At 46.1% G+C, this 13,894-nt stretch overlaps 1 protein-coding gene across 1 annotated transcript; it reads left to right on the top strand.

Moving 5' to 3' along the window:
* Positions 1–567: 567 nt before the first annotated feature.
* Positions 568–4,256, top strand: FAM241B (family with sequence similarity 241 member B). Its single transcript, XM_075258626.1, has 3 exons — positions 568–688; positions 2,121–2,239; positions 3,646–4,256. Exons 2-3 carry the CDS (start codon positions 2,153–2,155, stop codon positions 3,904–3,906), a joined length of 348 nt encoding a protein of 115 aa, XP_075114727.1. The 5' UTR covers positions 568–688; positions 2,121–2,152; the 3' UTR covers positions 3,907–4,256.
* The last annotated feature ends 9,638 nt before the right edge of the window (positions 4,257–13,894 follow it).

Below are 13,894 nucleotides of genomic sequence, written 5' to 3' on the forward strand. Positions count from 1 at the left end.
CAGCATTCTCTCTCTTTCTCCTCGGTCACACGGGGCAAGAGGTTGCGGATTTTGGTGCTGAATCCACGTCAGAATCTGCCCTCTCACAATAGAGGTCTATGTAGACTGGTAGCTTATGTTGTTACGTGAGCAGTATGTTCCCGCTCACAGAAAAAGCGAGCTGCCCTTTTGGATTCTGTGGCTGATTCAGCCCCGGCGTCCGCCTCGCGGCAGCACTCTCCCGGCTAGGCCCATTCATTTGGGCCTACTCCAGAGCGGGAAGCAGCGGCAGGTGCATTTTGGTCTTATTTTGGAGCGGCTTCCCGCATTACAATCAGGACCAAAATCCGCCATTCCGCGCCTCGTGTGAACTAGCCCTTAGGGTTACTGCTGTAGTTTAGCTGCTATGAAGCTTGCATCCTTGAAGACTGTGGGCTTCTTCCTCACCCCGCAGATACACAGCAGACATTGCACATTACCGAGCTGCCATGTTGTATTACAGAGCAGTGACGTAGAAGCACAAGCAGAATAACACATCGCCTATGTCAGTGCAGGAGGCCCCGGCAGAGGGCAGCACTGAGCCCTGCTCTGGAGCATGGAAGGTAGTGAGAGCCGTGCCCTGCGCAAGCCCGGCCCTGCTTCCTGTGTGTGTGAGCCTGGGCTGGGGAAGAGCTGCAGGAAGTGGCCGGAGAGAAGCAGTGCCTGCCTGGTAAGCACGGAGGACAGTATGGGCGGATTAGGACTGAGCCGGGCGGATAGGCACTGCCCAGCTGGTACTATGGCAGCTATGTACAGGTGGCACTATGTACAGGTGACACTATGGTAGCTATGTACAGGTGGCAATATGGTAGCTATGTACTTTGTGCAGGTGGCACTATGGTATCTATGCACTATGTACAGGTGGCACTATGGTAGCCATGTACTATGCACAGGTGGCACTATGGTAGCCATGTACTATGCACAGGTGGCACTATGGTAGCTATGCACTATGTAGAGGTGGCACTATGGTATCTATGCACTATGTACAGGTGGCACTATGGTAGCCATGTACTATGCACAGGTGGCACTATGGTAGCTATGCACTATGTAGAGGTGGCACTATGGTAGCTATGTACTATGTACAGGTGGCTGTGCGCACAAACACGCAGGGTATACAACATGTCCACCTGCAACCTGTGCTGAGGAAGGACTACAACTCCCAACAGGTTCCTAACAGGTGCAGCCGCCTAGAACTTGTAGGAGATGTAGTGTATCCATGTACTGTGTATATACAGTCTGCCCTGTGAGATATCATCAAGTAGTATATCCCTATACATGGAGAGAGATAAGCAGCTGTCAGACTCCTCGCACTATACATGGTGGGATATAAGCGGCTGTCAGACTCATCCCACTATACATGGTGGGATATAAGCGGCTGTCAGACTCATCCCACTATACAGTACATGGAGAGAGATAAGCGGCTGTCAGACTCCTCCCACTATGCATGGAGAGAGATAAGTGGCTGTTAGACTCCTCCCACTATATATGGAGGGAGATAAGCGACTGTCAGGAAAATAAACCGCTTTCAAACACCTCCAAGTATACATTGAGGAACATAAGTGCCTGGCAGACACCACCATGTATACAGGAAGGAAGATAGGTGGCTGCCAGACAACAGCTATACAAGGAAGGAAGTGGTTGTCACCATCTATACATGGAGGGAGATAAGCGGCTGGCAGATATCCCTAACTAAACATAGAAGGAGATAAGTGACACAACAAACTATACAGAAAGGGACATAAGCGCATGTCAGACACCCCTCATCTATACATAAGCTGGCGCGATATTCACAGAGCTCCATTGTCACTTCAGACCGTTGTTCTAAGTCAGTCCCCTACTCCTCTTTGATGACCTACCCAAAGGATAGAACATCACATCAATCATATAAGCTGATAAACCCCTTTAATAGCTAGGAAAAACCAGAATGTATCACATTTCCGCCTACACAGTAGCAAAAAAAAGTGAAACGGTTGCGGTTTAAGGTTCCAGGATGTTGTTTGTTTTGTTCGCTCTTTATTTATTATCCATCTACACAGAATACAGATAACATTTACGATCCCTACATAGCAATGGCCTTATAACTCTGTCTTTGTTTCCATCAGATACCTTGAACTTCAAAGCTACCTAAAAGGAAATGGTGCGAATTTTGGCAAATGGTGAAATTGTCCAAGATGATGACCCTCGGGTCAGGGCAAACACCCAGCGCAGCAATGCCCGCCAGGTAAGAGGCCTTGTGTGTCCTCCAAGGCTAGTAAATAGTTGCAATTTTTGGAAATCTCATGGGCACATGAATCCATAGTCTCTTCATTGTTTGCCAGATACAGTACATAACATTTTGTACAGCCTGGGTGTGTGGCACTGCTGGTGTCCGAGTGAATGGGACGGAGTTACGAGCGGTAGTAGTCACATACTACAGAATGTACAGCCCTGTGCCTGGTAATGAGGACATCCTAATAGCCGACCCCTTGCACACAACCGAGTATGTTTCTGGTGTGGGGCTGAGTTTGATACGGATGATACAGAAAAGAATGGATCGGAAGCCTCCATAGATGTGAATGTGTAACGGAATGCACTAGGACAGGAGTCAGCAACCTTCGGCACTCTGACTGCTGTGAAACTATAACTCCCAACATGCTCCATTCACTTCCATGGGAGTTCCAAGAGCAGCAGGGCAAGTATGCATGCTGGGAGTTGTAGTTTGACAACAGATGGAGTGCCGAATGTTGTCTACCCTGGCACTAGGATGTCGCTCTGAGCGCAAACATGGCCCCACATTGGAAGTACAGGGACTTAAAGTCTGTAATGTGGCCATTTTAGCATCCCATGTTACAGCTGCAGTGCACAGTATTTATCCAACTAAACACGTAATATGCCATCCTATGAATACTAAAGTGCTGCCTGGGGTTGAGCCGATCTTCAGATCTCAGGATCGTTTTTAAAATCCGATTTTCGATCATTTTCCAGCCAATTCGTGAAATTTGCTCGATCATAGATCGGGATCCGATCTTTCCCAATCCTGATCGCTCAAACCCTAGTTACTTTATGTTTATGGAGTGGGGTTGAGCCGATGTTCAGATTTCAGGATCGTTTTTTAAAATCTGATTTTCTATAATTTTCCAGCTAATCCCGATCGTGAAATTTGTTCGATCGCCGATCGGGATCCGATCTTTCCCGATCGCTCGACCCTAATGCTGTTGCATTAAAGCTATCTGAATGCAACATAGGGCTACTAGGGTGACGGCTGGGGGTGTATTTCAAGATTTCACGACATGTGAGGGATGACACTGTCTAGGCACACCGTGGCATCTGTCACCCATGGGCTTCCATTGGTAGAAAAACTTATACCACATGGTGTGTTTTATTCTGTAGAATACTGACCTATACTGGCATGACAGTGGACACTCGGGTGAATGCGTACCTATGGATTTTTATCTTCTATTTGGTTCAGACAATCTTGGGTTGTAGTTTGGGGCATGCTGGATATGTAATCCACTGCCAGGAGGTGTAATAGGAGTGGTATAATCACTGAGCCTTGGTCTAATTGTTTAGTGACATGTGCCCTGTATATGTGCAAGACCCACACCTTGTTTTCTACAATAAATATTTGTTTCATCTCTTTGTGTACAGGGATTTTTTAACACTGTAGGCAATGTTGGAGCGGGTCCACAGCAGGCTCCCCAAGATGGCGCCAGGCAAGAAGGGCGCTCACCTTTCTCTGACATTAACCAACAGCTGGTGAATATGGGTTTTCCACGCTGGAACCTGGGCAACCAGGTGGTGGAGCCCGTCATGTCCATCCTATTTCTTTTCCTCATTCTAATGATGGGTTTCCGTGGCTTGCTTCTAGTGGGTTTAATATATGTTGTGTCCCATCTCAGTCAGAGGTAAGGGGAAGCACAAAATGGGACATGAAGACTGGAAAACGAAGCAGCGGCGTCTGTATCTGGATGACTGGCGATGGGCCGTCGCAGAATATCCAAACTTAAGAACTGCAGGACAATACTCTTTCTGGACTGACAGATGACTTGGAAAACTTGGAAATTTGGTTTCGTAGAAGGATTTTTGTGCTTTCTAGTTTTTTGGTTTGATTCCTATACACATTCCTATTCTATTTGTACGTCGAACCAATTTAATATAGTTGACATCTGAAATCTAGTCGCCATCTTCTCCATTCCACAGCCATGAAGATGACATTTTTTTTTACCGTGCAGAAAATATATGAAGAATCATAAAATAAATTCTGATGTGCACAAGTTTTATGAATGATATGGAAATTGCAGGATAGGAACGTGCTACTACTTTAGGGGCCCCAAACCTGGTGACGGTCTCCCGTTAAATTGGCTATCCATTTTTAGGGGACATTCACACGGAGTAACGCCGGGCGTGTATCACAGCTGTACACGCCGGCGTTACGGCAGACTGCCGATCACTTCCCATTCACTTCAATGGGAGCGCTCGTAACAGCGGCGTTTACGAGCGCTCCCATTGAAGTGAATAGGAAGTGTTCGGCAGTCTGCCGTAGCGCCGGCGTGTACGGCTGTAATACACGCCCGGCGTTACTCCGTGTGAATGGACCCTTAAATGCAAATGTTATTAAAAAAAAATCTTGCATATGTATTATGTATTCTAAGTGTAAGTTCACATGGGGTTTTTTGGTCAGGATTTTGAGGCCGTATCCGCCTGAAAATCCTGACCAAAAAGACAGCTCCCATTGAAATCAATGGGAGCCGGTCAGATCTTTTTTCAGGGAGCCGTTCGTTCCGGCTCCCAGAAAAAGAAGCGAGGTGCTCATTCTTCAGGCGGAGTCACCTCGCGATTCGGCCTGAAGACACTTCCTACTCCGGACTAGGCACATTCATTGGGTCTAATCCAGAACGGAGTGCGTGATTGGATGGCGGTGCAGTGCACCAGCATTCAATTGCGGCTACCCATTTTTTGGTCCGGATCCTGTGACGACCTCCGCCTCAGGTTCCGGACCAAAAAACCCTGTGTAAACTTACCCTAGAGGTGATGGCATGTTGAATCTTTGGGAGTCCTACCAGTCGGTGATTTGAGCAGTCCCATGACTGGGACATGGCGGTGTCAGACAGGAGCAGACAAGGGGTGCAATTCTGATCTCAGACAATGGCTGCCTCTGATTGGCGCTGTGAATTACACCTGACAATGCCCTTCTGACATTATAGGGCTTAAATAACACCTGCACTTGTTAGCCGAGAACGGTTGGGGACCCAAAAATTTAAGGAAAGGCAGGGAGCAAGCAAACAGTGTGTGGTTCAATTCATCTAGGCCTTCCTGATTCTCTGGGTACATGGAAGAACTGAGTTGACTCCCGGATACAACCCCGGGGCAGACAGCAGCGGTAGTGTGAACCCCGCCTAAGAGAAGATACTCCAGAATTGCTAAAGTATTTGCTAGTATTAGTAAATTAGGGATGCATAGGATTAGACAAAACATTTGCTTTCTTACAGAACCAGTGCCAGGTTGAGCGTGGTACTGCAACTCATCTACAGTGAAGTGAATGGAGCTGAGCTGCAGTACCACAAATAACCTGTAAGACGTGTCATTGTTTTTGGAACAAATCAGCCAAGCTTTTCTAATGCTGTGCAACGTCTCTACAATGCTTGTTTACTTAAGTAGTAGCATTTTATGGACATCTAATAAGCTATAGTCTGCACTGACAGCAGCCACTGTACACCCCCTAAGCACACAAGTTGCACTAGCAGCATTTTAGCCCTCACCCTGGGATATCCGATGTGTCAGCTGCTTTTAGCACAGTTGGCAGAGCCAACAAGCCTGGAATGATACTGATTTACCAAAAGCTGCTGACTGATAGGGATCCCTGAACGCTGCACTGGACTCAGGTTCCCAAGAGACCATATTCGTCAGCAAGTAAAACACACCATGTGATCTTACCAAAATCCTAGGACCCCACATAGTGAGTCTTCTGTGGGTGTCATACTGTGGCACCCATACACATGAAAAGTCAGAATTGTAACGCAGTGTTCTGTGTTATGTTACGATTTAGATGTACTTTGTTTAGAAGGCAGTTCCCGTTTTGCATGGTGTCTTGAATTACATGGAGCTGTGGGGTAGGTCTCCATTGTAGGTTAGAGAGATGGTATTAATCCTCTGAATACTTCGTATTGTGTATATTACTAAGTGAGCCAAAGCTGGTCAAAAGCTGAATAGGGCTCAGAGATTTGCAACGTTATCCAGAGCCTTGGTAATCTCCTGACCTAATCTTATCAAGTACTAATGTCCTGGTGTCAGGATAGGTTTGCAGCTTGGATGCTCACATGGTGCGGTTTGTAGCATCCAAATAGTCTTTTTAGCAATAGGATTTTTAGCAATGATGATGGGAGATTGATAGTAATTTAATGCAATACAAGCTGGAGTAATATCCAGAGCAGGAAAAATGAGAAAAAAAAAAAATTCTGTTACCATACCAAAATAGGCATTGACCTATAGTTCTGTAACTTTTTACTAAATCCATAGGCTGCTTAAAGATCCATATGAGGTATAAATTGACAGTTTACCAATTTAAAGGGTTTGTCCAGGATCGGACCTGTGCGGATCAGCTGCTTCCGATGCTCGTATAGTGGCTGCGCACTGGTACTGCAGCTCAAGTCAATACAGAAGACACAGTCAACTGCATCCGACTCCGAGTGTTGTATAAGAAGTGGCCGTGTACGGCTGATCCGTGTGTCCGTCAGCTGTTGGTCCCCTAACTACTACATATTTAGGGCCTAATAAAGCAAAACCTGGACTACGCCTTTATGCAATGTTTTTTTTTTTTTTTTTTTCTAACGATATCAACCTGCAATGTGTAGGGTGAAATCTGTGGCTGATCGACAATGTTAAACACTATATGGGGTGAATTTTGCCGCTGTGAATTTATGGAATTCATCTGTATGCCATCTGTCCCATCTAGACATATATTATTTATTTATTCTATCCTATCCTATCCTACTAATATAAACATTTGTTCCTCAATCACGGCCAAACGGCTGGGCAGATTTGGCTGAGATTTGACACATACGTAGTTGGTAAGCGGGAAGGAAATATAGGCTACTTGATATGCCGCACAATGCCCCGAAATCCCGAGCGCTAGTGGTGAACATATGCTCTGGCTCCGCTGCAGGACCCGAGATGATGTCACCCCAGGTCCTTCAGCCGGGCACCGATAGGTTCGCTTCAATCTGTGGGCGGGCCGATGGACAATGTGCGAGCTGGAGAAAATGGCAGCGGCTTGCAGCTACAGAGCGACGCTGCCATGCTGCCTGGCTGTGCAGGGCCCAACAAGTAAATCGGGTGTGGAAAGCCTGCGCCCCTGAGAAGATGGCACATACTCCCAGCTCCGGAGCGACGCGGACACGCGCCCTGGCTCTGCGGGGCCCGACAAGTGGATCGGGTGTGTCGGCTGTGTAAGTACCCCGGGGGACAGTAGGGTGGGGGCCAACCGTGGGGGCGCAAGAGAGGTGTTTAGGAGGTCAGAGGGCGGCGCAGGAGAGGGGGTGCACTGGAGAGGGGATTGGAGGGGTGCCCAGGGCAGAGGGGTTTGGGGGGCACACGGGAGGAGAGGGCGCACGAGATGGCTTTGGGTGGCCCGGGAGAAGGCCCGCGAGAGAGGAGTTTACGGTGTGCCGTGCAGGAGGGGTGGGCACAGAAGAGGGGTTTGGGGGGGCGTGGGCGGATCGTCTCCAACAACCACACGCGGATGAAGTGGGCAAATGCTAGTAGTCCCTTATAATTATGTATCTTGCTTACTTATATTGCACCATCATATTCTGCAGCGCTTTACAGACGTTGCCAGTCACTGCCCCTTATAGGGCTCACAATCTAAATTCCCTATTAGTATGCCTTTGGAGTACCCGAGGAAACCTACTTATGTACAGTGTTGGCCAAAAGTATTGGAACCCCTGCAATACTTTTGACCAACACTGTATTATCTCATAGCTAAGGTTTAGGAGCAGATATATAAAGTTGATCATTTATCATGGAAAGACATGTTTCTATATATTAGAAGTCTTCGACACATCCAGCTGGGCTTTCGTTGGTGGTCACTGGTTTTCGGGCGATTACATTATCTTTCTTCTCATTCACTTGTGGAATGCCTTTCTTATTGCCGTGAACATCTCTTGTGAAGTGCCGTTGCTTTATGGCTGAATCAGGGTTAAGTTGCTTTGGCCAATAATCTAACTAATGGGATGTCTCCCGTATTGAAATGGTCTGGCCCGAGACTGAAAGGTTAGAAGTGTTTGGGGAGATCGCGCAGGCCTTGGTTTGTTCAGTAAACATGAAAAGCTTCCTTGTCGGTGCAGCTGCCTGTGGCGTGAAAAGTTCCTCTGCTCCCCCAAGAGACAACTGGATTTTATTTGAACTGAATGGGTGCCCACCAATATAGATGACATTTTCATTGCCATCTAACAAGGGGAGAAATCCAATTACATCACAAAGGGGCCTCGCTAATAGACTATTTTCTGTGTGTGCGGTTGTGTTGTCGAGTTGAAGGCTTTCTTTAAAAATTGGATGCAGATAGCACATTGCAAAAGTCATCCATCAGGGGCACAAAGAAGAAAAAGAAGGAACCTTCACTTTGCCTTTGTCACGGTTTAGTGAAAAAAAAAAAAGTGCAACGTATGGTGAAAAGAGATCAAAACATCATGGAAACCGAACCAAATTGTATATTCTTCATATAGTTGTGAAAACTGTAGCCTATATATCCTTGATATAACTGCTTTGGGCGTACGAGACACATACTGCATGCCTAAGGGTTGGTACGTACACATAGAGATGTGTAGGAACTACAGGATTTGGGGTTGAAATTGACTTTGATATATTTGTGTTCCTTGGGGTGCTACCATTTTCAGACCGGCCGAGGATATATGTTTATTTTAAAGTTGGGTGGGGGCTAGGCCTAGTTTGCAAAAGCGACTTTGAGGAGATGGCACATTCAGCCTTCTATACCAAATTTTTATGCATTATGCCCTGCCCATTTCTATAAGACCCGCCCGCTCATATAGCATTTGAATCTCTAATAGTACATATAACCCCCTTCAGCTTACCACCAAAATAAATGCAAATCACATACCAGACATCTATAGAACCCAAAGGAGCCTACTAAACAAAAACCAAAACTCATTAATAAGCACAAATCCTCCAAAACCCTCTAAACTAAGAGAAAACCCAGAGCAGACTTCCAAAAAGATGGTATATGCTTAAATATATCGCTGCCACTCCATTGATATGGCACAGTTTGAAATTTTTTCTTTAGTCCCCTCCATTCCTGAGCAATATGTGCTGTTAGTTTTAGTGCCTGACATGAACAGTGTCGGGCAGGATCTGGCTAGGGTTGTGATTCTGACCTATGACACTGGCTGCCTTTGATTGGAGCTTATGAGTCCTGACCCCCTGCCTGACACCACCCACCTTACATTACAGAGCCTAAATAGCACATCAGGCACCAAAACTACCTTTGCTTGTTGCTGTGGAATGGTGGGAACTAGAGAGAAACTGTGTTGGAATCAGTAGAGCGGCATCTATTAATAGATGCTAATATTTAGAATTGGTGAAAGGTCCTCCTTAACCCTTTAGCGACCCAGGACCAAATACTACGTCCTAAGTCGCATGGGTATGTATGGAGACCCCATACATGCCAGGGTCTAAAGAGACCTCTTCATGCCAGGGTCTGAAGAGACCCTAGACTATAATTTCAATCCTGGTTCACAAGTTTTCTGTTAAAAAAAACTTTTGGAAAATTCGGGTCGAATATGGTTCGATTCAAACCAGGACTTCACAATGGATCGTCACACTGGTCCTATAGTCAGTATTATAGTGTAGGATCTTTATTTCAGGTACACTTACAGCTTGGCATTGCACTGTTTTTTGTTGTGGAACCAGTGGTATGACCATTTCTCTAAACTGGCCCAGGAGCAGTGTTGTAACTAAAATCTTGTGGGCCTCGGTGCAAACTTTTTTCCAGGGACCCCTACCCCCTTTCTACAGCAAATTCTTGATAGTGACGGTGACTGGTGCTGCAGTGTTATCTCAGATAATTGAAAGGGATTCAACTTTAGTATCCACAAATACAGTTATCAAGAATACTGAGGAGCAGCGCAACACCCGGCATCTAAACAATACTGGGAGCTGTGTGCTGTGAGAAACATCTGATCTGCAGGGTCCTAATAGTTTGAGACGTAAGAGATCAGTGGGGGTCCCACGCCTCGGGCTTCTGCTGTTCAACTCTCTGTGATGCATTTGCAAGTGCTGTGACCTCTTCACTATTTCCATTGCAATGTTATTGCAGCCTGTATTAATAGTGCCTGGCTACTATAAAACAGATGGTGTGTGATGCTCAAAAATGGCCCCACACATTATTATATGTTCCACAATGGCCTCCTCACAGTATAATAAGTTCCACAGTGGCCCCCACACAGTATTATACCGGTATGCTCCACAGTACCCCAAAACACAGTATAATATGTTCCGCATTGGCCCCCGCACAGTATTATACCGGTATGCTCCACAGTGGTCCCCACGCAGTATATTATGCTCCCCACATTGGCCTCATACAGTATAATATACCCACAATCACCCCCACACTGTTCTTTGCTCCACAGTGGCCCCCACGCAATATTATATGCTCCACAGTAGTCCCCACACAGTATAATAGGCTCCCCACAGTGACACCACATAGTATAAAATGCTCCCAAGAGCCTCTCTGGAGCCGGTGCTAACATCATACTATGGTCATCATCCTCTGCTTCCAGAGTTTAATAAGTAGAGGCCCAGGGGAAGTGATTAAAAATAACAAGCACTTATACCATACCTCCCAACAAAATGTATAGCAAATCTAGCTCCACCCACTTCTATGCTGACTCCGCCCATTCTCATCCATTTTTCCATGTGCCCCCACATAGTATAATGCTGCTACAGTCACCCGTACATTATATGCCCCCACATTATAATGTTCCCTTCCAACTGCCCCACAGTATTAAGTCCCTTTCCTGGTTCCCCCATTTAAACTTGGGGGGGGAACTAGAGAAGGACATTAAACTGGGGCAGCTTAGCGGGGACATTAAACAGTGGGGGTAGTTGGAGGGGACAATAAATTGCTGCAGCTGCAGTGGGACATTAAACTGGGGGCAACTAGAGGTGTACATTAAACCATAGGGGTAGCTGGAGGGAGGCATTAAACTGGGGGCAACTAGAGGCAGACAGTTCCCCCTCCAGCAACTCCCACGTTTTAATGTGCTCCTCCTGTGACCTCCATTGTTTAATGTCCCCCTCCAGTTGTCCCCAATTTAATGTCCCTCTTAATATCCCTTCCAGTTTAAGTGTCAGCTTTATATGCACCAAGTTTAATTGCCCCCCTTCATCTGCCTCAGTTTAATGTTCCTCCTTCATCTGTCCCAGTTTAATGTCCCCCTCCATCTTTGCCCCCAATTTCATGTCCTCCATCCATCTGCCCCAATTTCACTTCCCCCTCCATCTCTGTCCCCAGTTTCATTCCCCCCTTTATCTGAGCCCAGTTTAATGTTCCTGCTCCATTTCTGTCCCCAGTTTCATGCCCCCCTTTATCTGAGCCCAGTTTAATGTTCCCTCTCCATCTCTGTCCCCAGTTTCATGCCCCCATTTATCTAAGCCCAGTTTAATGTTCCCCCCCATTTATCTAAGCCCACTTTAATGTTCCCCCTCCATCTTTGTCCCAAGTTTCATGCCCCCCTTTATCTGAGCCCAGTTTAATGTTCCCCCTCCATCTCTGTCCCGTTTCATGCCTCCTTTATCTGAGCCCAGTTTAATGTTACCCCTCCATCTCTGTCCCCAGTTTCATGCCCCCCATTAGCTGAGCCCAGTTTAATGTTCCCCCTCCATCTCTGTCCCCAGTTTCATGCCTCCTTCATCTGCCCCAGTTTAATGTCCCCCTCCATCTCTGCCCCCAATTTCATGTCCTCCATCCATCTGCCCCAATTTCACGTTCCCCCTCCATCTCTGTCCCCAGTTTCATGCCCCCCATTATATAAGCCCAGTTTAATGTTCCCCCTCCATCTCTGTCCCCAGTTTCATGCCTCCTTCATCTGCCCCAGTTTAATGTCCCCCTCCATCTCTGCCCCCAATTTTATGTCCTCCATGCATCTGCCCCAATTTCACGTTCCCCCTCCATCTCTGCCCCAGTGCTTTCTGAGCACAATGATGAATGAAGAAAAATTTAGAAATGGCGGCGCAGACCTTCACGATAAAGGTAAGAGATGAATCCTACGTGCTTATAATTGTTTTTTTAATGATAGAAACCCTTTAAGTTAAAGGGATGCTGGTTTTTGAAAAACTTAGTCCAGCCCTCTAAAACCATTCCAATTTCTCACGTGGCCCCATGGGGAAATGAATTGCCCAGCCCTTCTCTATAGTGACTAAATCCAGAGGTTTTGAGTGTTTTCTTTCCATTTTTTTCACTATTTGCATATTATTATCGTCTGTCAGTTCTGTGTATTCCATAATTCCAAGACTTCCTTCAATGTTGTTTCATTTTACAATTAAAATGTATGCAACACCAAGGTAGACTTTATCACATTACTCCTTTCCTCTCTCAGAATGCAGGCATTTTATAGTTCCTACCATTACGTATATTCCCGTTCTGCCGCACTAGGGTCTCCGCTATTGTACCTCCAGGAAAGCCACGCACAGAACCGGGCATAACGTATAACATGGTTCATCAGGCCAGGCCATCTTCTTCCATTCTTTCCACTCAACACCACTTTTCATATCTCCTTCACTGGCAAAGGATGTGCCTCATTTAATAATTAAACGAATCTACATGCCTTGCCTCCATGCGCCATCTAATGTTCATACTTCATATTGCGTGTTCATTTTTTTCCTTTTAAACAAAGATTTTTTTTATTTATTTTTATTACATGTAGCCTCGGCTGTCTTATCTTTTTCATATATTAATGTCTTAATGCACAAAGTTTCTGTTCTGTTTATAAAGTCCTAGCCTCTGCCAGCGACTTCATCTGTGAGTTGTTGGCATCCATGATCCGCCTATATTAAGCAAATTGCTGCCATCGATGATTTGCCTGCGCCGGCATTTCGGCAGCTCTCAAGCTGTCCTGCTGCTGACCTTGTTCCTCACACCGTGCCTGTGATTGTTCCGGCATCTCAGCAGCTCGCTGGAACACCACATAATGAGCGTGTTGTTGACGTTGATGATCTGCATGCTCCGGCATTTTGACAGCTCTCAAGCTGGCCTGCCGCTGAACTTGTTTCTAGCACTGTACCTGTGAATGTTCCGCCATCTCAGCAGCTCGCTGGAACGTCATATAATGAGCGTGTTGTTGGTGTTGATGATCCGCCTGCTCCAGCGTTTCGGGAGCTGTCAAGCTGGCCTGCCACTGAACTCATTCCTCGATCTGTGTCCGTGATTGTTCCGGCATCTCAGCAGCTCGCTGGAACGTCATATAATGAGCGTATTGTTGGCGTTGATGATCCCCCTCAGCTCCGATTGAGGAGAACTCCTTCATAACTCTCGTTGTTTGCAACAAATTAGATTTTCTTTTTCCAGGCATGTTGGCATGTTGAAAATTGGCAAACTGCCAATTTGGATTAAAGGTGTTTGTCCATGTCAGTGTGTAAGCACTGCCTGGAGCTGATCAGATAATATGCAAATGTGTGAACACAGAGGGTTAGTGAGTGTTTACACAGAGAGATAACAGCCCTGTCTTTCTCAGAAGCTGAGATAAGAGCAGTGTAATATAGTATGTGAACATAAATTCATAACAGTCGTGAAGCCATGTCATTTACCGCAATAAAAATAGCCTATATTTTAATTGAGGTTACAGTCTATCTATTTGCCGAATTGCCATTTTTGTGTGATTGAGGAACA

The sequence above is a fragment of the Leptodactylus fuscus genome, chromosome 10, assembly GCF_031893055.1.
Source record: "Leptodactylus fuscus isolate aLepFus1 chromosome 10, aLepFus1.hap2, whole genome shotgun sequence".
Classification (NCBI taxonomy): Eukaryota; Metazoa; Chordata; class Amphibia; order Anura; family Leptodactylidae; genus Leptodactylus; species Leptodactylus fuscus.